The sequence below is a fragment of the Planococcus citri genome, chromosome 1 (assembly GCF_950023065.1).
Source record: "Planococcus citri chromosome 1, ihPlaCitr1.1, whole genome shotgun sequence".
Lineage (NCBI taxonomy): Eukaryota > Metazoa > Arthropoda > Insecta > Hemiptera > Pseudococcidae > Planococcus > Planococcus citri.
The window spans coordinates 39,503,914-39,531,019 of NC_088677.1; the positions used below are offsets into that span (position 1 = coordinate 39,503,914).

Sequence of the window (27,106 nt, forward strand, 5' to 3'; positions counted from 1 at the left end):
CCGAACGATTTCACCTAGTCAAGGCATGAGTCTGTACATCGATACTGCGTGTTTCGCGTCCTTTTTTTTTTTACAAAAAAACATTTGAAATGAAAATTGAAAATATTCAAGTTCATATAAATGTAAATACTCATGTATGAACGAGTGTAAGTACGTTAATGCGTATGATCTAATGTACGTGTTCGTATAAAAATGATTTTTCGTTAAATATGTAATGCCTTTATCGGACATGTTCGTTTGAATCGGAAATTTTAGTGTTCGCTACTCCAGTTCAGTTATCTAGCAGATTTCCCGAATAAATTCACCTAATCTGCGCTGCTTCGTGTCTTATTTTAAATATCATTTGAAAACGGTAAGAAAACGTTGAATAAATTCGCAAATTCATCTGTACAGTATTATTACTCTCACATGTGTTCGATGTCGATAGCTTACGTGTGTATAAATTTCGGTTTGTTTAGTTATATTTGAGCTACTCTCTCTCGATTACCGTGTGCATTTCATCGTGCATTAACCGATCATTACACTACACACATTGTTTCTTTTATTCTATTATTTTCGTTGCGGTGATTGAATTACGTACTGTTTAGGAAACATGTCAAGATATTGCAAATTATTTTATATAACAGCATTGAACTGATGCCGCCGCCGATCGGCGATCGCATTTCAACTCATAACATCCTCGGGATAATTCGTTAACGGCATTTCATTTTACAATGTTGCCAATAGCAGCTGCCATATGATTGCAGCAGATGATTATGCAGAGTGCATCATTCTGTATCAGCTGTAAAAAAAAACCAATACCTAAATATGTCTTATCACCTCTTGGTGTCGCTGTCGGCATTTATAATTGATGCTAACATTATTGGTCGTTTTCTTCATCGTCATCGTCAGAATTTGACAGCGCAGCACTAATGTTTTAGTATATTGATAGCTGACAAGATAAGGTGAGAAAGAAGATGACCATCATTTCACTTTGATAATTTAAAATACACTTGCCAATGCCAAAACATGATGTAGGTACATAAAAATGTATAATGTTGGGTGGTTTGTATGTTTGTTATCAATACTGTACATATTACACATGTGTCGCTGTTGATTACAGTCCTGAACAACAGCAATAACATTTGTTGAGCAACTAGGTTAATACATATATTATTACCAGCGAAAGCGAATGATATGCCATTGTTGATTTAGTGGATTGCATTACTAGAAAAATGTACTTATCTTTTGGGAATAGCACTAGTGGAACCTCTAAACAGAACACAAAACACATTGACGGAAAAGGGCCGCCGGTTAGAGTTCCATTTGCTGTATGTTCATCTTCTTCAGGTCACGTTGAATTTTAAACGTATATTATTGACGTTTCAATCGACGATTCGACGATAGAACTGTTTTTCACCTTTCGGTCCTGGCCTGTGTCAAGTTAGCCGCCTTGTTGTCTTATGAAAAGATTCTGTTGCTTTTTTGATGGAGGTAATTTTTACCATACAAGTTCTCAAAATAGCAGTTGGTGTGGAATTTTCACCTAAATTGTTTGTTTAAAGGTTCTTGAATTGAAAACATTTCGTTCAAAATTCCAAAATTGAACAAATAGTGGAAAACTGTGTATTTTGACCCGAAATATATGCTCAAAAACGCAATACTAAAGGTTTGCAATCAGAAAATTCACGTATTTGACAAGGAAATGGATGAGTGTAAAATGAGAATTAGACTAATTCGAGAAAAAGCTTTCCCTTCCGAGTTCTTCAAGAAAAGAATTACCGATGTTTTTCAATGAATTTAATTTTTCTGTGCTCAAATTAATGACAAGTACTCTTTTCTTGCAGAGAGGTAAATACATATCTGCCCTAAGCGGCTTGTAAGTGAGTAATGCACATGCACGTGGTTAAGGAGGGGGGGAGTTAGTACAAATATTGGCCATTAAATCGATATAAATGATTGATCATGAAGTCATAAATTTGTGAATCGACTTTCAAAAGTTTTTCCATGGTAAAGGGCTTCCCGTGAAATCGTAGTTTTGATTAGTGAGAAAAATGTTTGAAATTATCAAATTGGATTTACTTCTCTTAGGTACCCTACCTACATACTTGAGAATTCAGCTTCAATGGCAGTCGATATCTCAACTATGTTGTTCAAGCTACATAATTATTTGGAATTCAAATGGTTGTTCCATGGCAAAAAGCATTAGGTTTGGGCGCCATTATTCAGGAAACTTCTCAGTTACTCATTTTTGGTGTGTTTTTTAGGATAAATGATTGGCAGCTTCGATATAAAAGTATTTATGTTTCTCTTGAGTCATTGATACGTTCGGTTCTGTCATCTTGAAAGCTGAAAAACTGATTCTCCTGAGCAAAGTCGATCAAAGCAAATTAGGAATGCAGAATCACTAATAATCGTAACTAATCTGATTATTTTGTAAATCATACCCTCTCTGATCATCATGATGTAAAATTTTGATAGTCCGGGACGTTTCATTTCTTACTCTTTCCTCCTTACACCCAAACTAAAATTGTAATATTGGAGAAATTATACTAAAATCTTGGTTTGTAATATGGCGCTCCAAGGTATAAAAACTTGAGGGATTTTTCATTTTGGATAAAAATGGCCTTAAGAGTTTCTCTGTCGAGACAAAATCTTCGCTGGAAGATAATTTTTGAGCCCTCTTTTGAGGAATAGATTCTTCGGCGGGATTTTCAGTACTACGAGTACGTGCTCCTTCTTCGAGTAATTTAGTGCAGGAGTCAGTTGACCACTACGGTGGGCCATCTTTGAAATTTTTTTTCTTAGAAAATTGGAGGGATTCGATAAAAAGTTGTGGGGAACCTCAAAATATGTATTACAGGAAAAATTTTGGATCGCTGACTTGAACTAACAATTATCTACCGCGGTTTCAAAATTTCAAAATTTACATTATGATAATACGTAGAAAAAATTGTTTTGAAAAAAATGAAGATAATTGATCATAATTAGGTATATTTTATATCCAATTAAAAGTAAGAAAACCGTTTTCAAATTTTGTTCACCTTTCTCGTCTCGTGTCAAATTCTTCACTATATTATAATATCAATCAAATTTTGTTCCCCGTTTCTGTTTCTAATCGGAATTTTCTCATGTTGTTAAAGCTTTGAGAAATTACGAATAATGTGCAAAAAAATGCAAAAAGACAATTTTTCAAAAAAAGTGACCTTAAATTTTTCAATTACTTCAGGCAAGGGTAAATTCAAAATGAAAAATTGAGTCGATTCGTATTCCAATTTGAAAAATTGTGGAGTAGTCTCCCTCTCCTTTTGATATGTATGGCACACAAAATACTCCATTATAACTTATAAGTACCCTGAAAATTTCATGCGGATTGGTTGGTTACTTTTTGAATAATACACAGTCAAAGTGAGCTTATAAATAATGAATAAAATAAACAGGTGTTTGACATTTTAATGCTATTTTGGGAACCCGTGCTACACTGACGAAATTTTAGGGGAAAACGCAAACGATTATTCGCCCGAGTTTCTGTATTCATTTTTTTCTGATTCATAGTGATTCATAAAAGAAGAACAATATTGTAGGTAGATATGGTAGATCTAGATATCTACAAATGCAATTGTTTTGATAAGGCATATTTCATTGTTACTTATTCTCATTTACACAGAATGACGTTTCAGAAAAGAAACAGTGTACCTATTGGTGAGTAGATATTGGCTCAACGTTAACTCAATAAACAAATAATATAACGTTATAATGGTGAGAGATATACCCCGAAGTTCTTTTGGTGAAACGGGGAAGATTTATTTTTGTACACATTGGTTCATGTACACTGCACAGAATGACGTTTAATTGAAAATGATTGCATAAAATTGAAAGAAGCTGCGAGAAACGGTTTTATAAAATGGTGCTGGTTGTTCAAAGAAAAGAGTGGGTTTCGGTACATTGTCTGTTTCTTACGTGTACAATAGTAAGTATGTCGATTTCATCTCGAGTGTTTGTAACGAATGAAAGTACCTCGTAGAATTTAGCAGAATTGGCAATATCGAGAAACTTATAAAATTTTTGTCATTGTAAACGGATGTGAAGACTGTTGGTCCGTTCTTTTTCAAATTTAATACATTCTTTCCGTCTTATACGACTGAGAAAGCTTTTCAGAAATATTTACTTCTTATGCGATATTAAACACTCTATAGTAGGTATAGGCTATTGTACGAATTGATCTGTCTCAGCCCTTTTCTTCTGCTCCAATTTCAACGTTAGGTAATTTGTATCTAATACAAAATATTACTTTCCTTCTTTTTCTCGCCGTTCGGTGGCATTATCTGTCCTTAAAAATTTAATACTAATTGATACCTTTCCAGTTTAAATATTTCAAGTGTACTCGTATCACTATATAGTTGCTATGGTATTTTTGTTTTGATGCGTTTGCGTTTCAACATTGAACAGCTTTCTTTATTTTCAAACTTATACTATAGTCTGCAACACAGTTATGTAATTTTATGTTTTCGCGAAAAACACATACGAATATGTGTGTAAAACACTCAGTGATATGTATAGCCAACACTTGTTTGCGGATTTTCGGTACATGTAACTTTTGAACTCGAGCTGAATGATTGTGCTGTGCAATAGAAAGAATGACTAGGAAACTGAAATTCAAACAACGCAGTCGATTATTCCGAACAATGTATGTAAATTAGATGGCATGTATCTACATGTGCTCATTGAATAACCACTGTTTTTGTTGTTCTGTAGAACTTTCGTTTTCGAATGTTTTAAACTTTAGCTCCCATTTGGTTTTGTAATTTTGATGTGTAAAATGACACACACGTTGGGCATGTACTTAATCGGTAATCGATTGCTTTCGTAACGCATCGATTCAAAAATATCTACCTACATCTTATTTATGTATAGTAGTTCAGTAGTTGACATCACACATTGTTCAATTTTGCAAAAGATCTCACATAAATCCATTACCTGTTACTTTATAGAGCACTGAGCAGCGTTTCCTACCTGCAATGGTAACATCACATTTTGGCGCCAAAAAATAATTACCCACAGCTACTTGTACTTAGGAGTCAGTTTAATTTATCGCATTTGCTAGTTTTAAAATGATCTCAATTTATACGCAATTTACATTGCGAATAAGTGAAATATGTGCTTATCAGTTATAAAAACTTAATAATTTTCTCCATCCGTTCCACTGAAAAAAACGATAAATAAAGCGGGAGGGGGGTGGGGGGGGGGGGGGGTAAAACTCGGAAGTGCCGATTTGACCGGAAGCACGCTTGCTATCTTATAGATGATTCGATGCTAGCGTGTATTTGAATTTAAATGTTGGGATTTCAGTGCAGTTAGTTTTATCTCATTCCTACAAAGAATAAAAGAAAAATGGCGGAGAAAAGACACATCGGTGATATAATACGTATCTCGAAATTGTCAACTAGGGAATACTTACCTGATGTCTGCTTAGTTGTGAACTTTTCTTTTTGAAATCAAATTTGTTTTGAATCCTATTTGCGATCTCCCAACCAGATTAAGTGGTATTTCCGAACTGTTTGGATACCTCTTGTAGATTTTCGAATTTTGTAATGTAATGTAGCTTTCCAAAAATTCCACGAAAAAAGGTCCAAATGATTCGGTATCGAAACTTTCGATGCAACCTCCCGTTCTCGTGATTTCTTTGTATCAATTTTAATTTTTTAATGGCAGTTTTCAAGATTAGTAAAGAAAACAAAAATTTGTAGTGTACTTAGTTTCCAAAAAGACTTGAAAGTCGAAACCTACACTAACCCACTTAAGAAACGACAAATAGGGTAAGGTTATGATCGAAACTTTTTGAATTTAATTAAGTTTCAAAATAATTATTGGAAATGGGTCGAATTTCAATTTTTAAAAATTCACCAATTTAATGTCTATGCTTAGAATAGTGAAATTCAAAATTTAAAATTTGATCTGGTGCTGTATTTTTGGATGCTCTTTAAATTTTTCTTTGCTTCGTTTAAAAATCTTCGTACAGTTGGAAACTTCGACTTCAAAATAGATTATTTGTAAAAAAATCTTTGATGGAGCGTATATGAACAAAATCATGAGAAACGGTTTTTCATTTCAGAGCTTTCAAAAATCTTCATTTTACTTCTGATTGCTATTGAATTTCTGGTGAATTTTTGCGAGTGAAAAGTATCTTATATTGAATTCAACAGCTTTTGGTACTGTTATTAGCCTATTTCGTTGTGCTCAATTTTTCATTCCCCTTTCTTTTCCTGCTTCTGTGAGAAAAATTCTTCACGCCCTACTCTTGTGAGAAAATTTCGCGAACATCTAAGTAAATAATAGGTACGACTATTGATCAGTATTTTCATTTCAACCCTGTACGAAAATGTATTTCTCATGTCAAGAATATCTCCATAAATACCCATTCAAAGTGTATATTATGTATTGATATAACTTCCATGAAAAAGCGATTCGCATTATGGGTATGATTAATGAAGTGGAAAAAATTAATTTTCATTGCTGCATCGAACTAACACGATGACTAAAATTTTTATAGTTTTTGTGTGACTTAACCCTGAACGTTATACGATAAATTGTATTAATAACTAGCAAAATGTCATTATTTTTAGTCACCTGCTTAAAAAATGTATACGTCGGTGAAGTTTTTCATTTTAATTGGGTCAGTTGTTGGAACTTTTAATTACTCTTTGTCGCGTGGTAAATTGTGTATGTGTAGAAAAAACAGTAAAATAATATGCGTTGAATAATGTATTAGCCAAAGCTATGTATGTACTTAGGTACTGTTTATCTGCGATTTTTTGGCGGGAAAAATAAAAAGCCTGTAGGCATAGACCTCTGAAAGTACATTTATACGTTTACATGAAGATTATTTTTTAAAATAGATAATAATTATGATTTTTTCTATTATTTATTTATTTTTTTTTTGATTTTTTAATTTGAAATACATGTAACTTACCTATCAAGATATCGAAGCCCTTAGAAAATTGTTCGTATCTCCCATGCTTCCATGGAAGTTGTACATATAATAAATATCTGGAAATTGAAGAATTTGTTTTGAAACTTTGTAAGCACGCTTCTTTGCAAATGTGTACGTAAACGTATTTAAAAATATTAAAACTGAAAATATTATTTGTACCTAATTTTGGTAAATTATTATTTTCTTAATTCAGTGATTTGTGAATGAATCCAGTTTTTCTGAAATTTTAATGGCGATGGATTTGCTCATTTTCACAGCAATGATTTCCATCTCTCATTTGTCATTGTTTTTAAAGGCTATACCACGCGTAATAATTGCTTTAAAAAAATGGAAATTGAGCAATTCTTCATGTTAATTGGCGCGACATTGTTTCAATTTGATTTACCGCAAATATACAATTAAAATGATTTTTCCCTCGGTTAATTAATACTAGCTAACGTAGATATTTTGTATAATTAATTAAAGGTTGGAAAAAATATGACATTTTGCAGTTAATCGTCAAGGTAATCCAGGTATGTGTCTAGGTTGGGATAAATTTTCGATATAGGTATGTATTTTTGCCTTCTTCCAAGGGAATTACCGGCTTGCGGTGAATCGGTGAATATCACGATGTTATTGCCGGGTAGAATCGCTTATGATGTCTCGTTCAAGTCTTCAATGCTTGTATTCCATCTTTACCTGTAAACTTCTCGAGTTGTCGATCATGCTTATTTTCAAAGTGAACGGTGCTAAAATAAATAATACGTAATACGTAGACTTTACCTTACCTCGTTTCTTCAAACTGGCGATTGAAAAGTTACACTCAAATGTTATTATGCGCACTGCGCAGTGATTATTGTGTTACGTGATAGGATTGTTCGTATACTTAACCCGAGTACGTATTTCCGCGTTATTTTTTGATCAGATTTTGCTCCCAAACGGTGAGTTTTTTAGAAAGAAGTTGAGTATTTATTTCACTTATTTCTTCATTTTCCATGTAGCAAATTCGCTATTTCTTTAATAATCTTTCTATGCTGTTATAAACAAGCTATGATAAAAAATGAGTATTGAACTTGATGGTTGATATTTACGTCTACGATTACAACGATAACGCATGATCTATACTTTATTAATGTATTCAATTATGCCCTATGTTCGTGTTTTATCGAAGCGAAGTATTAGTAAAATAATTATCTTCATACTCGTACTTAAACTGTGGCGCATAAACTTAAAGTATATTATCATAAATTTATGGACGGCTGTAGCCGTGCTCTAGCAGTGTGCTCTGAATTTTCATCCAATTTGATGTATTTTCAATTCAATATTTTTGGACAAAATACCCGACAAGTTCAATTGAAGAGCTCTATTCCAAAGTGGGTTAAGTCATTTTTCCAACCGAAAATGCGTTTACAATTTTTGATGCTAAAATTTGTTCTGTTTCCAAAGGCCGGCGCACCTTTCCTTTCTTCGGACATAGAACAATTGCTTGTGGAAAAATTTATTTTGAAAAATCGATGACTTGACTCACTTTTGAAGCAAAAATTTTTGTAAAACGTGTTTTTTTTTTTTAAATGACTTAACCCACTTTGGAATAGAGCTCTTCAATTTTTATGTGGTAGATGGGTATTGAGTAGTGAGTACTGATTACCTACTACCTACTCATTTTTAACTTGAGCGAAAATTCCTCCATTGAATAAAGTAGTTGCCGAATACTACTTTTCGTCTTCGGAATCATTATTATTTATCGCAAAACAACTTCTATTGCAGATTTTGAAGAAAAAAAATTCCAATAACGTGTTCATTTGCTGTAAAAAGTCGATAATACGTCATGTCATCCATTCTAGCGTAATGTTCGTAACGTATTTCCGCTCTTATCTTATTTTCTGTTCACGAATGAAGTTCTGGTGAAATAATCGGTGTGCTTTTCCGAGTATAACGATAGTGGCGAGTACTGAAATATGAGTAATCATCTGATCGAAGATATGTGAGTTAAGCATTTTTGGTTGATTGTTGACGCTTGGTGGTCTTTAGAGTGGAGTATAAAAAAATAAAAATTGTAAACTCAACTTTTAATTTCGATTTCCGAGAAAGCAGTAGCCGATGTAGTGAGTCATTAACGGAAATGCCACCTGGAAACAGGATTACGAAATACGTGTGGAATGCTACTCGTACTATACATTGTGCGGTTAGGTATAGGTACATATTTTTTTTATTAATTTCTACTCGATAAAAATCTTGAAGATCTTGGTATACTGCAGTTTATCGGTTGTTTGAGTATTTCCATTCAGTACTATTGTTTAGTGAAAAGTATTAAGATTTTAATAACGTAAATTCACTTACCTGACAAATTACGTGATATTTATTCAGCGTTTGAATCGTAGTGGCAAAAGCCGTTCCTTCGAATAGCTAATTAATTACGAGTATATTTATCGAAATTTCTGCTGAGAATCAAACTCGTGAAAAAATTTCAAGTTCTTTTAATTGAAAATTTTCGAATTTTTGTGTGCGGTAGTACCTATACAGGCATTCTCTCTCTAACTGTATAAAAATTGTAAAATTTTACCAAAAAAAAAAAAAAAAACGCGAATGATTCTATGTTTCCAACATTTTTGCCTATTCCAATTCGAAGAGTTTGCATTGTTGTCGTCAGATATTGGAATACATACCTATTATTGTATTTTAGGAGAGGAAGAGAACATCGATCTAAAACTTTTTACTAAAATACAGCCTTAAAGGTTACTCGTTCCTGTAGGTAGGTTAAGGTTTCCCTAAACGCCGTCATAATGTATTTTAACTTATCCACTTATCATCTAATATTCGCAAAATTGCTAAACCAATACAAAATTCACTGAAGGGTTTCTAAGTTCTCTAAAGAAGTGCTTTGTGTCATATTCTTCGTTGTCTTTTTGACATTTCTTTTTCTTGACTAGGTACTTGACAAAAGTTAGGTATAATATTTCTGCAGCAGTAATGGATTAAGAGTCAGATGCATCCTAATATGTATAATTTTAATGAATAGCCTCACATCTTACAGGCTTAGTTGTGGGTTACTTTTTTTCATTATAATTTTTGTTGATTATGTTGTTTATAAAATGTTATTATTAGGCAATTTTAGCTCTTTATTTTATTGATTTTTTTTTTGACAATAATGTAAAAATTTTGCATTTTTTGATTCGATACTTACTTTTCAGTTCAGATATTAAGACCAAAAATCTTGCTTTTTTTATCGTACTCGCTGAAAAAATCCCATTGTTTATTTGAGGTGAGCAGTGAAGAACAAATCGGTAATCGGAGTTCAAAAAAATCAGAAAACCTTGGTGACGATGTCTGATTCTACAATTGATTCCCCTCTTCCTCCCCTCTCCTCCCCCTCTTGACATTTAGATAGGGTAAAAAATGTTTCGATGATTGAATCATTTTTTTTCTATTGAAAATTTTGTTGAAAGTTTTTTATTTTGAAATTATTTTCATAACTAAATACTGTACCTACTAGAAAGTGAAAAGCTCAAAATCATAAAGTGAGAAAAAAAATGGTAACACTTATTGCAGGTTTTTTTATCGTTCTACAACCAATAATTACCAACCGAAAATGGTAAAACATAATACAAAAAAAAAATGTTGTCTTCTAGTTTTCCGCATTTACCGGACGAACCGTACGTCCTAGTGAAAATCTGATGACATTATGCTGAAAACATGAAAATTCCGTAGGACGCTTAGTTTCGTAGCTGCATAGCTTTGAAGTTGGTGTAATAAAAAATTTTGAAACATAAACTTCAAATTTTCCGCCATTACCGGACGAACCGTTTTAGTTTTTCGCATTTACCGGGCGAACCGTACGTCCTAGTGAAAATCTGAGATAGCCATCTGAAAGAGAATTTGTCATCAGATTTTCTTTAGGACGTACGGTTCGTCCGGTAAATGCGGAAAACTAAAAGACAACAAAAAATTTTCATGTTTTGCAAATCTGGTACCTTGCTAATGAGCCACCCTGTATTCTTAAACCACTCCGGAATTTTGAATGAAAGCATAGGTATCCAAAATTCAGATCTCTAAAGGTGCCCTAGATGTGCTTTTTTAAAATCTAAAGTCACTGGTTTTCTTGAGAATTTGAGAGGGAGGCGTTACGACTGTTACGTTCTTGAAAAATATTCCTTTTTAGATCTTACTGATGAAAACTTTGTAAGTAAGTAGGTAATTGAAAATTGTTTAATTGGATAATTTTGATAGAAGTGTGTAAATTCTTGCGTAAAAGGTATTCGATTTTTGACGGAGACAATTTTATCGCTACGCTGTGAAAACGACGTTATGAAATTTAGCGAAAATTCCTGGGCAAAATTATATCAGCGGGCAGGAAAATGATAAGTTAATAAAGATGAGGCGATGGTCGTTGCTTGAGCCAACGAATAATGTGTAGTCTTGTCGTGGAATTTCGAGACGCGAGAAAATTATCGATTGGTTAAGATTTCCATACGTCTAGCACACAGCTTGGCTGTTGTAGTACTCGCTCCTCGCTCGCTAGATAATTTCGAAAATTTGACGTATTATTGTCGTCGTCGTCTCGTCCAAGCTCAACTCGAGCTTATAAATTGTACATTACATACATTTTTCCTAATGTGGTATACGTACGAGTATATCTGTTCGTCTTGTGTACGAACGTCCTTCGATTTGACCTTCGTAATACGTTTATCATGGGGAAAGTTTGTTTATTATTTTATGGCTATGGCGTGTAAAAATCGGTGTCGTATTCGTTGCAAAAATATAATGCGTGTTACCGAGTGATTGGAAAAATCACGAAATATTTAATTTCCACGAAAAAAAAAGTAAAAAAATTTGCTTCGCCGAAATTGGTATTAGATGGGAAACAGGGTTAAAAAAAATGTTTATCTACATGTACTCGTATGTATACTTTCTTTCGTACTCGCATTATCTCGCTCAGTCAGAGGGAGAAGAAAAATTACGTTAATGGGATGGGTTTTCTTTGCCGATATATGTGGGTAATTATGCGTCACGTTTTACGCTACGACCAGATTTAGTGAGTTATTTTGACCGGCTAAACAGCATGAGAAAACTATCAATTGGAAATTTTTTGCGATTCGATTGCGTCACAGTTGTTTACAGTCGATGGAAAAAAATTTTCTCGATAGTACGACGAGTGCTACGTTCGGCCAAATAAGCTAGCTGCAGCTAGGAACATTTTTCATTGATGATGGTTCGCAGACTCGCTGTTGTTCGGTGAAATTGGTAAAAGGTAATTCCAAATAGTGGCGGACCAGCGACGAAGGCGGTATGTTTACCTTGAAAGTTGTTGGCGAGAAACCGGCCCAGTCATTAGGAGATTTTTAGATTACAATGTCGCCCGTGATGTGTGTTTTTGTGTACGTGGTTTTTTGCGGCAATTTTTTCTCGCCTTCGTTCGCCTATACGGCTCGCGATATTCGAAATTCGTCGCACAAGTACGAGTACGAGTATACGTAGTACCTAATCGATGTTATGTAATTCGAACGAGTGAATTTGGCGGTAAACTAGGTGAATATATACGCGTTGTTATGGAATTTTTCGTAGAAATCTTTTTCACCGCTATCATCTCAGCCTGAAATTTTCTCGTTGGTGTAATTTTCAGAATTATGTATTGGAAAATGTGCCAGGTGATTTATTTTGTCAATTTTTTGTAAATTTATTTTATCTGATTGCGTTTTGGAGTTGATATAAATTGCCGTTTTTCACAGTACGAGTGAATTTCCCAGCCAATGTTTATGTTGTAAAAACCGAAGAGTTGATGGTTTACGAGTAAAAATTTGAAGGTCGTGAGAAAGCTTGAAGCTATCCGCTTTTATACTCGATAAAATTTTACGTATATGAAATTTAAAATGATCAAGTATCCTACAATTTTTTTCATCATCGACGTTTTGTGTTCCAAAAAAATCAAACGTACAACCATAAAGATGCCTAGAAATTTCTTAGTTTATTATGGTGATACGTATATTGCTCGGTAGTCAAGCTTTCTGATTTGATCTCCCTCTGAGTGTTATACCTATGTATCAAACAAAAGAGAATGAAGCGAACTGTATGAAAAAGAAACGTTATGACTTTTTTTTCTAGATAATGCTATTGTTTTTATTGACGTAGTTATTTTTACTTATCTTAATGTTATTGTTTGCATAAGTTAGTTTTCAACTGCTGAATAAAGTATCACGTATATTTACTTGGCATCTATCGTACCCAATTTCTCGCTAAAAAAAAATAAAATTCCATTACGAAGTACGAAAAGTCACGAATTTATTTTCAGTTTTCACTTTTATTTACTGGAAGGGTTGTGAAATTGGAGAAACGTGGTTGATGATCAACTTATTCCTTCGAAATCAAATAAATCGAGAAATATTTCAATTTTTAACGAATATTAAATAGAAAAAATTGAATCAAAACTTTGTTGGAATTTGAGTAAGTAACTGTCAAACATGGGTAATTAAAAACACCTGTAGCTTGAATTTTATCGAAAATAAGAGGGAAGCCCTTTTGGTCAATTTTTTACTTTGCTTTTCTTCCTCCAAAGTTGAAAATCTGTTCTTGAAATTTTCTAAAGTCCAGATCGAGCAGTGTTCTCAAAATATTCAAAATGAATTTTCGTTTTTTTTTCTCGAAAATTTTGTGTCCTTGCTTTCTTTGAGGCTTGAGCGGGCACACGTTCTCTTCATTAAAAAAAAATATTTTCCGTAAATGACGTTTTGAAATACAAAACATGTCGTAAAACGAGTATGTGATGTTTTTCAATAGGATCGAAGCTAATTTTTTGACCTCACTCGGGTCCTTTTCTCAGAGAAGGTCCCATAAGCCTACACTTTTTGCTCAGAAAATAATGTAATCTATTTTCGTTAAAGGACTGCTACAAAAATGAAAATTTGGAAAGAAAAAAAGGTTAAGAAAAGACAACTTTTCAAGTTCGGTGCACAAGGATACCTATACTGGACGAAAAATTGCTGAAAATAATTTGATGAAAAACTCAGTCTATGTATATTTTTTTGAATTACAGAAAATTAGTTCGCAACCCTGCTCAGACCGTTTTGTTGATGAAGTACAAAATTTTTTAACAAAATAAATTCGCCAAAGTACGCGGCAGTGATTAATTTTTTGCTGAGTAAATTTAAAATGCACATCGCAGATAATTTATAAGCACTAAAAAAAATTGTCATAAAAAAATAATTGAAGCGATTTTTTAAAAGAAAATTTCCACCAATGAAATAGGTATTAAAAAAGTGACCTTTTATATGACAGTACAAGAACTATCTAATGAAAATGGGCAGAAGACCTGATACCTTGATCTCTAATTTGAGTATTCATTCCACACTTCCACAGTGTGATGGTGAAACTGCAATGCCTGTAGTGAGATCACTGAGATTCGAAGTTACACGTTTGCGATTTCAGTTCATAAGTTTTAAAGATTGAAGAATTTTATTACACATTTTTTATTATGCTCGTCACAAAATCAATTCCTGTTTACTTGGTAATCCAACGTAATTTCATTAATTTCAAAGATGCGATCTATTCGATTACAATAATGTATCACTCTTTTCCTCTTTCTCATACTTGAATTAGCCCTGTAAAAAATTGCGAATATGATTATGCGGGAGAAATATCGACGTATACTTCAAATGAATAAGGAATGGTTCAATTACACTGTGGAAAGTGCTTTTTATAGGTCGCTTTGCGAGTAAAATAAAAAAAAAAGTATATAATCGATCGTCGAAACGTATTCGTTTCAATTTTCAGCAACCAACGACCAACGTTCTCTCTTTTGAAAGGTGTACTGTGCGATGGCAATGGCTCATGGCTGGCGTTTTCATTCGATGGTAAATTTTCGTATACGTACATTTTGGTTATTTCGGCGAAGTACTACGTCTACGTAAACGTATGTAATGTACGAAAGTCTAGTATTTTTTTTATCGGTTACAACGATCGTCATGGCGTAACATTTTTACCATAGGCGACGGGGAAACTGACCGCTCGCGAAGGGTTAATTTTAGAACAAATGCAAACGTGGGCGGTGGAATGAAATGAATGAGTTGACTTTTAAAGAGGTGTGAACGCGGCCAGCGCACATTATAAAACAGTGAGACTCGGTGTTCGGCGATCAAAAAATCATTCGTTATGGCAAATGAATTTTTCGCATCGAATCAAAGAAAATTTCAACAAATATCACCGTGTTGTAGGGTCGGATCTGCCTACTCGTTTATTATACGACAATAAATTCTTTCGAAACGTGTTTCGTTTTCGTAGGTTGTAAACTATTCGACGTACTTACTGTGATTTCGTAAAATAAAGTTCAGTAGATAATATTCATTTCAACGTTTCTACTACGATATGCCTCGTATTTCTTTAGAAACTTTAAAATTTACTCGTACGTACTTACTATACTCGTATAAGCTCACTTCTCGTCATTTTTATCGTACGAAGTACTTTTTCGAAGTCGTGATAAAAAGTATAGGGCTTACCTACGTAATATTTACGATGAGATGAGAATAATTAGGTCGCATGTAATGCAGAATTCCGGTAAAATGTGCGCTCGCAATAATAACTAATCAGCTACTGATCAAAGAATAGGTACCGATTTTGCGCATAAAAATACTTTTTTTTTCTTTCTGAAATGCACTCGAATGAAAAATTGCACAGAGGTCGTTCCATCGAAATGATCATTCGAAATTTCGTATTTTACAAATTGAAGGCGCCCGCGCCAGTTGCCCATATATATTGTCTAACAAAGTATGAGACAAATCATTGAACCTTGACATTTAATTTAATTTTTTTATCAGTTCAATTCCACACGTGTCTGTATGTACATACGAGTACTTATTTTGTCTCTTTACAACTTTGTTTGTGAAAGATTTTAAACCCGAAAATACTTAAGCGCCAGTCGGAAGTAAACTAGTTGCGGTTGTAGTATTAGAAAATAAATAAAAACAACGAGTTTGTCAATATTTTCACGAGGTTCAAGTGTTCACCTTATTATCAAGTGCTTATCGGCTATGTTAGTATTAAAGTGCAGTGACCTAAATTAGTGTCTTTTATATACGTCACAGCGCACACGTTAACCACTTAAACGTTGGTAATCGATAGCCTGCTTTCGGAGTAATCTTCATTATTGTTGATTTTTTGCAATAATGCGAGAAGGCTCGTCCACACGCTCTTTATATAGACTTTGTGTTTTGTTTTGAGACCGTGACGAATTCTTCGTTGATAATAGCGAAGTATTATTCGAAACATCGAGAGAATGTGAGTTTGAGTTGAAATCTGATCAATGAGAAATGTTTATAGGTATCGTGTCTGTTTTTTTTTTAAATTCTTTTATCTGGTTTAAATTTGAACCACCTTCTCACTTCATGTAAATTAGTTGGAGAAAAAATTAAATTTTAAACAGTTACGAATTTCCAAGCTTGCCTTATCCGATGATGAGTCAGAGATCAACTGTTCTCATTTCCGAATAAATTTATAGGGTACATTGATGACATTTTCAATTTTTGACCAAAACTGTAATTTGTAACATATTCAAAAAATTTGCATTCTCTTTATTGTGTTTCACTTCTCTAAATCAATCCAAGTGTATCTTTTTCGGCGTAAATTGATCATTTCAAGACCCTCTTAAATCGCTTATGCGGAACATACCTAATACTAATGAAATGAGTAATGAATGACCCATCTGTTCGTATCTTTCGTACCTGAAAAATAGCGTAAATTCTTGTTTTTCGAGGTCAGAGTGTTGATGTTGAGCTGATTATGATTACATGTTGGCTGTAAGGCGCTGTTGCCAAATATTTTCGCAACAACGTCCAGTTATTTTGTATATAGGTACGAAATATCTCAGCGAATAAATAGTAGAAGTGTTATCCTACATAGTATTCGCGAATTCACGCAAAGTGGCTGACATCTGACGAATTTTAGCGTTAATTACTGAAAGGGTATACAGGAATGAAATCGTGATACGCGATATTTTTTTATTGTAAATATTTTTCCTCTCGAATTTTCAACTAAAGGATTCGAATTCGAGTAATTGAGAAAATTTATACTGCCAGCCAGAACTCATAAATGCAAACGTATTTTCAACAAAAATGAGAAAATAGTATATCAGCAAAAATAGTCGTTGTTTGATGTCTTTCAGTAAAGAAAAGAAAATTGTTGGCCACTAAATGATTAATTTTTGCGTTGTGAATTGTAATCTGATTGGTCAATGGTCTCGCAGTATCCCCCTTTCAGACAGTAACAACATCGATCCAAGCGATCGTGAATTCGTGAATTAAACTTTTTGTGTAATGATGATCGATCGTATTGTACTGTTGTCTTTGTATCTCTTTCACTCGTATGGAACTTTTTCGAGGAATTGCAAATGGCTGACTGGAATAGCTCGGAGGAATTGCAATGATAAAATGAAAATGTATCGGGGAGAAAAATACTTGGAAAATATCTGATAAATTAAAAATCACACGGAAGTTTTGTTGTGTGACTCATGCAAAAAGTCGACTGGAAAAAAATAGATTACCTATGTATTCGATTCGAACACTGTAAAATGTCAAAAATTGTTTGTTTCGGTACTGAAATAATTATATTATCGAGTATGAAATGCGAAATTTTGATTTCATGGATTTTCAAAGAGGCCAAATTTAAAAAATAAGATTGGATTCGGACTTGATGTTAAAACATGCATGTAGGTATTGATACTTAATAATTTTGGCGAAGACCCGTTAATCGCGAACTGTGAGTTTTAGCACTCCTCAGAGAAGTTGAATTAGAAAATTATTATTTTGATCCGTATTCATTCACTCGACAGACGTGCTTGATTTTTGTCAATCATATAGTATGATTCCATCTTCAAAACATGAGAGAATTTGAATAATCCAATTTCATCCAACTTTTAAAAATGTTTTTCATCAAATCGGTATTCGTGAGAAGAAGCTTTGTCAAAAAATTGTCATTTTTCTTATCCTAAAATTCTAACTCGATCAGGTGGTGAGAAACAATACGTGTTAGCGTGATAAAATTTTCAAATTTCATCGGTTCGTGAGACGCTGAGGTTTTTTCCTAAAATCAATTTTTTGCCAAAAAAATACCTTGAGTGGTTTCTGGACATCGAAAGGTTAATTTGGCAGCGACTACGTATCTGTTAATTTTTCGGATATTTAAAAATCAAAATAATTTATTTATTACGAATAAATTTTCAAATAAAATAATACCGGAATTTTTTTGTACAATTCCAGGTGAAAATGATCGTAAATCTGTAAATCCTCACAGAATGTACGCGTCTGCGATTTGCTACAGGAATATTTGTACTTCTACCTTCACTACCTAGTCTCGTAATACGTTTGGGCATTTTAAAAAACGGTTCTCAATCGGAACGAAATGGGCAAAAGTAGTACTTCAATGTAAGTTCTGCGATACACGAATAACAATAAAGACGTTGGTGTTTGATAGAATTTATGTAGCTACATGTACCTAATATGTATTTATCTATGTAATATTTTGACACAATGCCGGAAGTTTTTCTAACGATGTTTTCATTTTTTTTCTGTTACAGATCGAAAATAAAAAAAGAAATGGTCGAAGATGGTCATCTGTCGAATACGTACCAATACGGCACATCAACGTACTATATGGACGACCTAGCGAAAAATAACGATAGCAAGAACAACAACGAGTCGTCGTGTATCATGGCGATGGATCAGAAAGACGACACGGACGACGAGACGGTCGACAACAACGATCGAAGTACGTCGAATTCAATGGCGACGGTCAACTGTATCAACGAAATTCTGCCGACGCAGCACCTGAAATCGAATTCTTCGGCCAATAAGAACACATCGTCGTCCTCGCTGCCGCTACGGCCGCAGCCTCACCATCAACAACAGCAACCATACGCGACACGATACGGTAAAATGTACAGTCCGGACTCCAATGGTTCTAGTCATATGGAAAGAACGCCTAGTCAGAATTTCTTTGACGTTACCAAAGAAGCCGGAGGCGGCGGGCATCACGCCGTCGAACGAAATTTCCCGCAAGAGTTTCATAAAACCATCATCGCATTTTTAATATTAATTTTCAATTTTTTCCTCACCACCACCTCGTTGGCGGTAATCCACGATAAAGTTCCGCAATACGGTCCTTTGCCCGATACCGTATTGAATCTGGTCGAGCCTCAAGAATGGGCCTTAGTCGTATCGGAGATCTTCATCATAGTCACCACCAGCATCATGTTGATTATCATCGTGTTGCATAAACATCGTTTCGTCATATTTAGAAGACTGTTTTTAATGCTGTCGTTGCTTTATTTCATGCGATCGATCACGATGTTCGTGACCGTGCTACCAGTCTCCAGCAAAACGTATCAGTGTTCGCCGAGGGAAAATAGCACCGACGCTTCGGTGGTGTTTCACAGATCGATAAATCTGTTCTTCGGCATGGGCCTGACCATCAACGGCAAACACACCTACTGCGGAGATTACATATACAGCGGTCACACGACCGTGCTGGTGATGAGTTACCTTATGATCTCGGAATACTCGCCCAAAAAGAATATCTGGCTGTGTTTAAGGTACGCCTCGTGGTGCATGTCGCTGATCGGCGTACTCATGGTGTTACTGTCCCATAGTCACTATACGGTCGACGTAATCGTCGGATACTTCGTGACGACCAGACTTTTCTGGATGTACCACACCTGCGCCAATAATCAATTCCTCAAGAAAAAATCGCAGTACAATTACCTCTCCAGAGAGTGGTGGTTTTTCATATTTCAGTATTTCGAATGTAACGTCAAAGGCCCCCTACAGCCGCTCGAATACAGATAACGTTCGTTTTACCCGGTATTTTGTTCAAATTTGATCGTCGTCGACGTCACCGCCGCCGCCGCCGCCGTCGCCCTTCGCTGTAAAACGTCAATGTCGTCGTCGTCATCATCTTCGAAAACGACGACGACGACGACGACGACGACGGGATGTACGTGTAATCGATGCCCTTTCTGCTGTTTCTATTACTGCTGTTGCTGCTGCCGCCAACACATCCCAGCGACACCATCCCACAGTCAGCAAAAGCAGCGAAGTGTCAAGCGTCTAGACTTGGTCGTCCATCTAATGGAATATTTCAGGGTAATTTGTAGAGCTTTTTGTAATTCGGTGTTGAATTTTTATCAAAAATTAACCACTATATTTTTATTTCGTTTTAGTACCTCGGTTAAATCGTCGTTACAGTGAAAATTGGTAATTGTGGTTTTTTTCGTCTTTATTTTTGGCCGGCGCTTTCTCTCGCGTTTTTTATATATATAATTATAATTTTCTCATTTTCATTACTTTTTTTTTCGTTTCGTTTCGTTCGATTATCATTTCATTTTTATAACGCATTTTGTTTTTGTTATTTTTTAGCGTTTTTTTTTTTAAATTTTCGTTTTTTTCTTTATTTTTTTGGGTTGATCGTGACTAAATGCCTAAAAAAAGTACAGGTACATGTACGTACCTGTTTTATTTTGATACTTTACTACCTACTTAATGATAACTTATGTGTCGAAGAATTACTTCTTTTCTACGTATGAAAAAACGTGGAACTATTTTCGCTTTTTTTTTCAATACTTAGATAGGTGTTTTCTAATGATTTACATCGAAACGAATGAAATATCGATATATCGTTATCTCAATCGTTATATTTTTCTTTTCAAGTGTAATGCTTTTATATCGCACACACTCTAAAATCTGAGATTCTTGTTTTCGAGTCATTTTTTTCGTGATACAAAAACGTAATTATCAATAGATATTAGATAAATATGAGTTATCTTTTTTAAGAATTTTATCTAATGCTTAATACCTCCCACTAGAACATGCTCGTGAGATTTAGGGCTGCATGACGTAGGTATGCTGAAACAAAACAGTTCTTTTAGGGAATAAAACGAAAGCAAACGATTATTTTTGCATCATTATTTTTTTGTCAGCTGCGAAAACTATAGCTTAATGTTTGTAAAACTAAATATGAAAAAAAGGGGGCATTTATTATTGTTAATGAAACGAAAGTGTGGAAATAACAGCGCTGAAAAGTCAATAATGATGCACGTGATTGTGAACAATAGGCACATGAGATGCAACTGATGACTAAATCTGGACTTTTGGCTTTGAAAGCAGTTAGCAGAAGCACCCCTAGCGCGTCTACTTATCCGCATAGAGCAAAATTTTGTCTTTCGATATATTTTTAGTAATAAAAAGTTATTGAAAATCGACCCGAAAACTTCGCTAATAAAAACATCGATTTCTTTACATGTTCCCAGTCTACAATCTACATGGCCTAGTTACCTATACCTACATCATTAGGAAAAAATGTTTAATCACGTATCAGTTCACGTGTTGAAAGTCAGAATTTGTTTAGCTGATAAATCCAAAAATTTAAATTTTCCCTCTATCCCCTAATTTGGATTTCAATTAATATTTTCAACAAAAAAAAAAAAAAAAATGTTTCAGGACTTCCATTTACTTGAAAAAATTATTGTCCGAGCGAAGGAGTTAGCTTGAATATTGCGAGCTTGAACTTGCGATACTCAATGCCCAAAGCACTATCTGATGAGCATGTTCTTGATGTTCAAAATAGCAGGATTTTTCGTATCCCGAATTCATCGAAAAATATACTTGGATAAATGAATTGTTGAAATAATCGCGTATTTTAAGAGATATCGATTTCAGACATCCTATCGCGGCTATTTGCAATTTTCATTCACGTTGACTAGTTATATGAATATCTATTTTTTACCGTGTATGTAGAGATTTACACAGGAAGCTATGTATGTAGTATGTACGCGCGCCCATGTATATCTATCTATTATGCTTCTCGGATTTTAAATTAGCATTATAAAAAAGAAGGAAAAAAAAAGGAAACCTCGCTAGATTGACTCGGCTTTAAAATAGAACTTTTTAAAAAGCCAACGTGATGAAGGAACAATAGTAGTTTTAAAACCTTGGTCCATATTATTACGCCCTCGAACAAACGTTAATTTTTCATCTCCGAATGTGTAAGTATATCTGTGGCGGATTTTCAAACGTTGTCGAGCTTGGTACGATATTTGTCGAGAAATTTGTCGTTTTAATTTAATTGTTCAAGTGGCCACTGTCGCCAGGGATGAGATTAACTCCATCCCTGGTAACAGTGGAACTTTTTTTTTAGAAATTTTCATCGCAAAATAATATTTTGCTCCTTTTTGTTGTCACGTTGTTGACATTTCAAAATTCAATAAAAGAAGTTTTTAAAAATACTGTATAACGAAAAAATCAAGCTAAAAAACTATTGACGTTTGTAAGAACTGCAAATGTTATGAAAAAATGTATGTTGTCGTGCTTAAAAAGGTGCTCGTAGTTCATTTCGTTTTTAAATATCGTTACCTATGAATAATGTAACGAAGCAAATTTCATTATTGTGGTCATCGCCTTTTAAACTTGAGCAACTTAAATATAGGGTTAAGGGATAGGTAAGGTACCTTTATTGATGAAGTCAATGAGCTCGTTATTAAAAGAACATTACCCCGAGAGACGATCGCATGTTTGTGTAAATTTCTCATGTTTATTCTCAGTAATTTCGTTTTCGTTTCAAAGTAGGTGCACTACATACTCGTATGTGGCATTCCGCTAGCAAAGAGCCCATATAGTCGAAACTGAGTTATTACCATGGGATGATAATATAGACTGTGAGAAATCAATTGGAAGGGATCTGAGCTCGAAAGATGCAGAAATATGTAGCTGAGAAAAGTCATAGGTAGGTACTTGAAAAAATGTGATTGTACATTTTCACGTTGAAATTATTTAGGACAAGTATACATAAGCGGATTAATACATACAAGTACGTGGTGTTGTAATGTAATGCACTGTGTAAGTAATAAGTATGTAGCAGTTTAGCAGATATGAATTTTTTTGGCAGCGTATAACTTTTATCGGATGCGATAAACGATATGTATAAATATCTAAAGTATTTGGTTTTCTATTCGAGAATATGTACAACTTAAAACACCTTATCTGTTATTTACGGATGTGAAAATGACGTAGTCGGTACTCGGTACTAGGTACTAGGTGTAGGTAGCATCGATATAGTATACAGAAGCTGGGAAACTAACGAGAACGAGATATTCGCTCGTTTATTTTATTACGCGTAATAAGTACTTTCCATTAATTTGTCTACTTTTTGTAAAACTCTAAAACCTCTGATAGGTACAGTTCAGTCAGTTTTTTTTTTTTTTTTTTTTTTTGCAGTTTTCAACTATGTATTTCTGTTTTAAAATCATTATTTCTCTCAAAATTATGATTATTCTAAAAATCACGTTTGCTACAAAACTAAAATTGCTCTTTCATCGATCATTTCTAGGTAAATACTTTTTTTCGTACTCGTCATATCGCTGAATCTTTTTGATAAAACTTTCAACACGTTGGCAATTTGCTATCGTTGAAAGTTAATAAAAACATGAAATTGATTTTTACTTCGGATGAAACTTTCTCACAGAAGGATTACATATGGAGGGACAAGGGTGGGATACCCGTAGGAGGATATTATTTTCATTTGCGGTAAATTGGTTCACCTACCTGTGTAATTTATGCATGGAATCATGGTGAACTGGTATACCTCATAATTACATATAGGCAGAGGCACTATACACAAATTACTATATTCCCCATTAATTTACTTGTGTGTAGCGTAAGAATCATCGAGTACCATACATACATGTTTTCACTTCTCCATTTATCGATTGTTAGTGTCATGTCGCGATAAACTTTCAACTATGGTACCTTACCTACCTGCTTATCGTATCGTAAAGATTTTGATGTTTCATCTTTTTGGATTTGATAGAATTATAGAAAATGACCGACTGTTTTACGAGTAGATGCGCATTATTATTTGAACAATTTTTGAAAAATTTGTGTCTTACTCCGTACTCGTATCTACGTATGATGATATCAGACGAGTGAATATCCGTATCTACTTCTACATACATAGTTCATGATGTCGATTCAAACAAAAATGTTGCACAAAAGTTAATACTCGTACTTATCTACTTACCTGATTTTTTTAGCTAGTAGGTAAGACGATGAGCTCTGAAATATTTTTAAAATGCGTTCTTGCCATTATTTTTTTAAATTGTACAATTAAATGGTTTTTCATTGTAATGTTAAGTATAAAAAAAAGCCAAGTGAAAAAAAAATGAAAAATGTGATCATGCTCTTATCTTACCTCAACTTCGCTCACCATTCACCAATTTGACTTGATTTTTTGTGTTCAGTTTTTCTGGAATGACCCACTCAACCAAAATTGAAAGAAAGCAGTTTTGTGAAAATTTCAGGGTTAAAATTTTTTCCCCCTATACTTATAACGAAGAGATTTAATATCACGTTATTTTTTATTTTTGTTGCGAATTATAACGTCATTTTTCTAAAAAAACCACGTACGCTCTGCTACCATGCTACATTCTGCTGTTCAAGCCATCCTTTGCTAGTTTGTTCACAGCGTTTTTGATTCTCTTCGCAATTTTTTGTTCTTAGACGTCGTAATTCCAGTAATAATCAAGTTTCTCGACTAATATCGATACTCAGCGATTTTATACATATGTATTATAAGTGAGGTAAACATCGATCGCGAATGTAAAACCGTCATTGTCTATTGATTTGAAAAAGAAAAACAATAACTGCGTTTTTATTGGAGGGTAAAGACGCGAGTTATGACATTCCATAATTAATTGATTAATAATAGGTACCTATAATAATTTCAGCTACTTACTTTTTAATATTTTTTACGACAAATTCACCGTTTTTTGTTCTTGTTTTGTTTTCTTTCTTTTTTTTACTCATTTATATGTATGAATATAGGCAAATACGTTGCGTGGTGCGATAAAAAATTCGCCATTGAGATTTTTTCCTACTATTGGCGTGCTTGCTTTTTACTTCATTTTTATTGTTGCGACTGATAATGTAAATTTATTGAATTACAAAAAAAATACAGTACTTGTAAGCAGATTTTTAAGTGATATTAAAGACTTGGTTGATTAGAAATTTAATTAACCAAATTATGAGACTCGATCAGATTTCCTATTGTAATAGTCTAAACTGATAGATACGAGTAATTGTAAGTAGTGAGTAGACGTACATTTTACAGGGTCCTCGATGATATCGAGCATCAAGTTGCTAATTTTAGGTAACAATTTGAATTACTGCACGAAAATTCTCGCCAGCTGTGCTCGATATGATTCGAATCCTGTATCTTGTGAAATGCTGTAACCAAACCATCGTACTATTGGAAATATCTCACAAAAATTTTAGATCTATCGAATAATCTGTGATAGCTAATGAGTTAAAAATTATTTAACTGTGTAAGGAGTTATGTGACCTAATACAGAGAATGTAACTTCTTTAAAGTTTAGATCTGCCTTTATTGTAATAATTAGTAATCGCAATATGTTGTTATTTTGTTTGACGAAAAAAATGCGTGTATCCTGTGATTCTGTGTATAATTAATGTTTTTTTTTTTTTTGTTTTTCTTAATTATAAGTTATATTATTTTGGAAGTCTTGTATCGCGGTTTCACGACAATAGATACCTAAATGTGCGAATTTAACCCGACGCGTTTACTTATTTATTTTTTAATAATTCTTTTGCACCTTAGAGTAGTATCGTTGCGTATTTCCTACCACCTTTCAAAGGTTGCAAAATCTTTTCACCGAAAGTGTCCATCTATTGCCTTTTTTATTTACAATTTTTCCCCTGTAAATACATATTACAATCATTTGTCGACAAATTAAGATACAATTTTGCTTTGTTTTGGGGACTTTGATCGAAAAGAAAGTTTTTCAAAAGTAATTCGTTACCAATTGTTTTAATAGAAGTTGATAATTATGCGATATTTTCCATCATTCCTCCTCGACATATCATTTAAAATAAGACTATAAAGTTTGGATACTTTAAAATAAATTCCTGAATTGATTGAATATGCGAGCTGTTCAGATTTCCATTATTTTACAAATACTTGTACAGTTAAATTCGAGCAGTGTATGAATTCATCTCAGTTTTGTATTCTGGCAATCATGAAAAAATAGATTGATTACAATCTTTACCCCCGTTGTAAATTCGCACAATCTTTCTACTAATTTAATCGTGTTTTTTCAGCGCTAATCTTATTTTTAATCAACATTTTTGAAGCAATTCGAACATTTTTATTCCAACGACTCGATTATGATTTTTTTAAATTCATTTTATTTTATTTTTTTTGTGAATGTGTAATGACTATTTTTAAATTATAACTGACTCGAATACCGCGGTATTATGCAATTTTATAAATACGTACCTACCTACCTATTACCTATACCTACTTATGTAACATTACCTACGCAATTCATAAATCGGAAACGTGCGAAATTTTCAACAAGTTTCCTTTCATTTTGATAATATAGCTAAAAAGCATTTATTTTAATCTTGCCATGGTAAATTGTAATTTTTTTGAAAAATGAAGTATTCGGTTTTATATTTTAGGGTTCACATGATTATACTTCGAAAAATCAAATATTTAAATATAAGGAGTTTTTTTGTATATGTTCGTTAATTTTAATGATACTTACTTTTTCATTTTCGTTTTTTTTTCTTTTTCTTTTTCAACGATGAATTCATTTTATAACGGTTTCTCCTCTGCGTGTAAACTTTGTCGATACATGTTCTGTTTGACTCCTCATAATTATTTCCTTCATATACATACATATAATTTTGTTTCTTCTGTGTATTTTTAATAGCTCAAATTACCTATTAATTTTTTATAGTAAGAATAAGGCATTTCATTCATGTGATATAAATTAAAAAATCTATTTTAAATACATATCGTTGTTACCTACAAATTGAAGTGTTGATTTATTGTAATTTCAAAATTTGTAATGTATGTAGATGTACTTACCTACTCGAGTGTAACTAGTTGAAATTGGCTCTGTGAAACTTTTATCCAATTTATACTGTTTTGAAAATAGGACAGCGTGCAAAAATGTATGTGAAATCCAACAACTCTTTCGCACCCAGGCCCAAGCTCGTGCTTGTCAATATCCTGCATGATTCTATGCCGTTGTATTGAAAATGTAAGAAATATTACACTCCTGAAAACGATTAACATAAGTTCAAATTTGGCTCATTTCCCATG

The 27,106-nt window shown here is 33.6% G+C and overlaps 1 protein-coding gene and 2 long non-coding RNA genes across 7 annotated transcripts in view; 2 read left to right on the plus strand and 1 right to left on the minus strand.

The window, feature by feature from the left end:
- On the plus strand, window positions 1-26,813 carry LOC135831872 (phosphatidylcholine:ceramide cholinephosphotransferase 2-like). 5 transcript variants are annotated; one of them, XM_065344696.1, is made up of 3 exons: window positions 1-352; window positions 18,190-18,354; window positions 18,507-26,813. In XM_065344696.1, exons 2-3 carry the CDS (start codon window positions 18,332-18,334, stop codon window positions 19,771-19,773), a joined length of 1,290 nt encoding a protein of 429 aa, XP_065200768.1. In that variant the 5' UTR covers window positions 1-352; window positions 18,190-18,331; the 3' UTR covers window positions 19,774-26,813. The 5 variants fall into 5 exon arrangements, with proteins under 5 accessions (XP_065200768.1, XP_065200771.1, XP_065200772.1 ...); XM_065344697.1 differs by lacking the exon at window positions 1-352 and adding an exon at window positions 7,535-7,844; XM_065344699.1 differs by lacking the exon at window positions 18,190-18,354.
- The window catches only part of LOC135831878 (uncharacterized), a 1,592-nt gene continuing 923 nt past the window's right edge, over window positions 26,438-27,106 (minus strand). The window contains exon 2 of the long non-coding RNA XR_010556241.1: window positions 26,438-27,062. This is a non-coding gene — a long non-coding RNA (uncharacterized LOC135831878). The remainder of the gene's footprint in view (window positions 27,063-27,106) is intronic.
- LOC135831877 (uncharacterized) overlaps window positions 26,974-27,106 on the plus strand; it is a 17,122-nt gene continuing 16,989 nt past the window's right edge. Inside the window, exon 1 of the long non-coding RNA XR_010556240.1 lies at window positions 26,974-27,044. This is a non-coding gene — a long non-coding RNA (uncharacterized LOC135831877). The remainder of the gene's footprint in view (window positions 27,045-27,106) is intronic.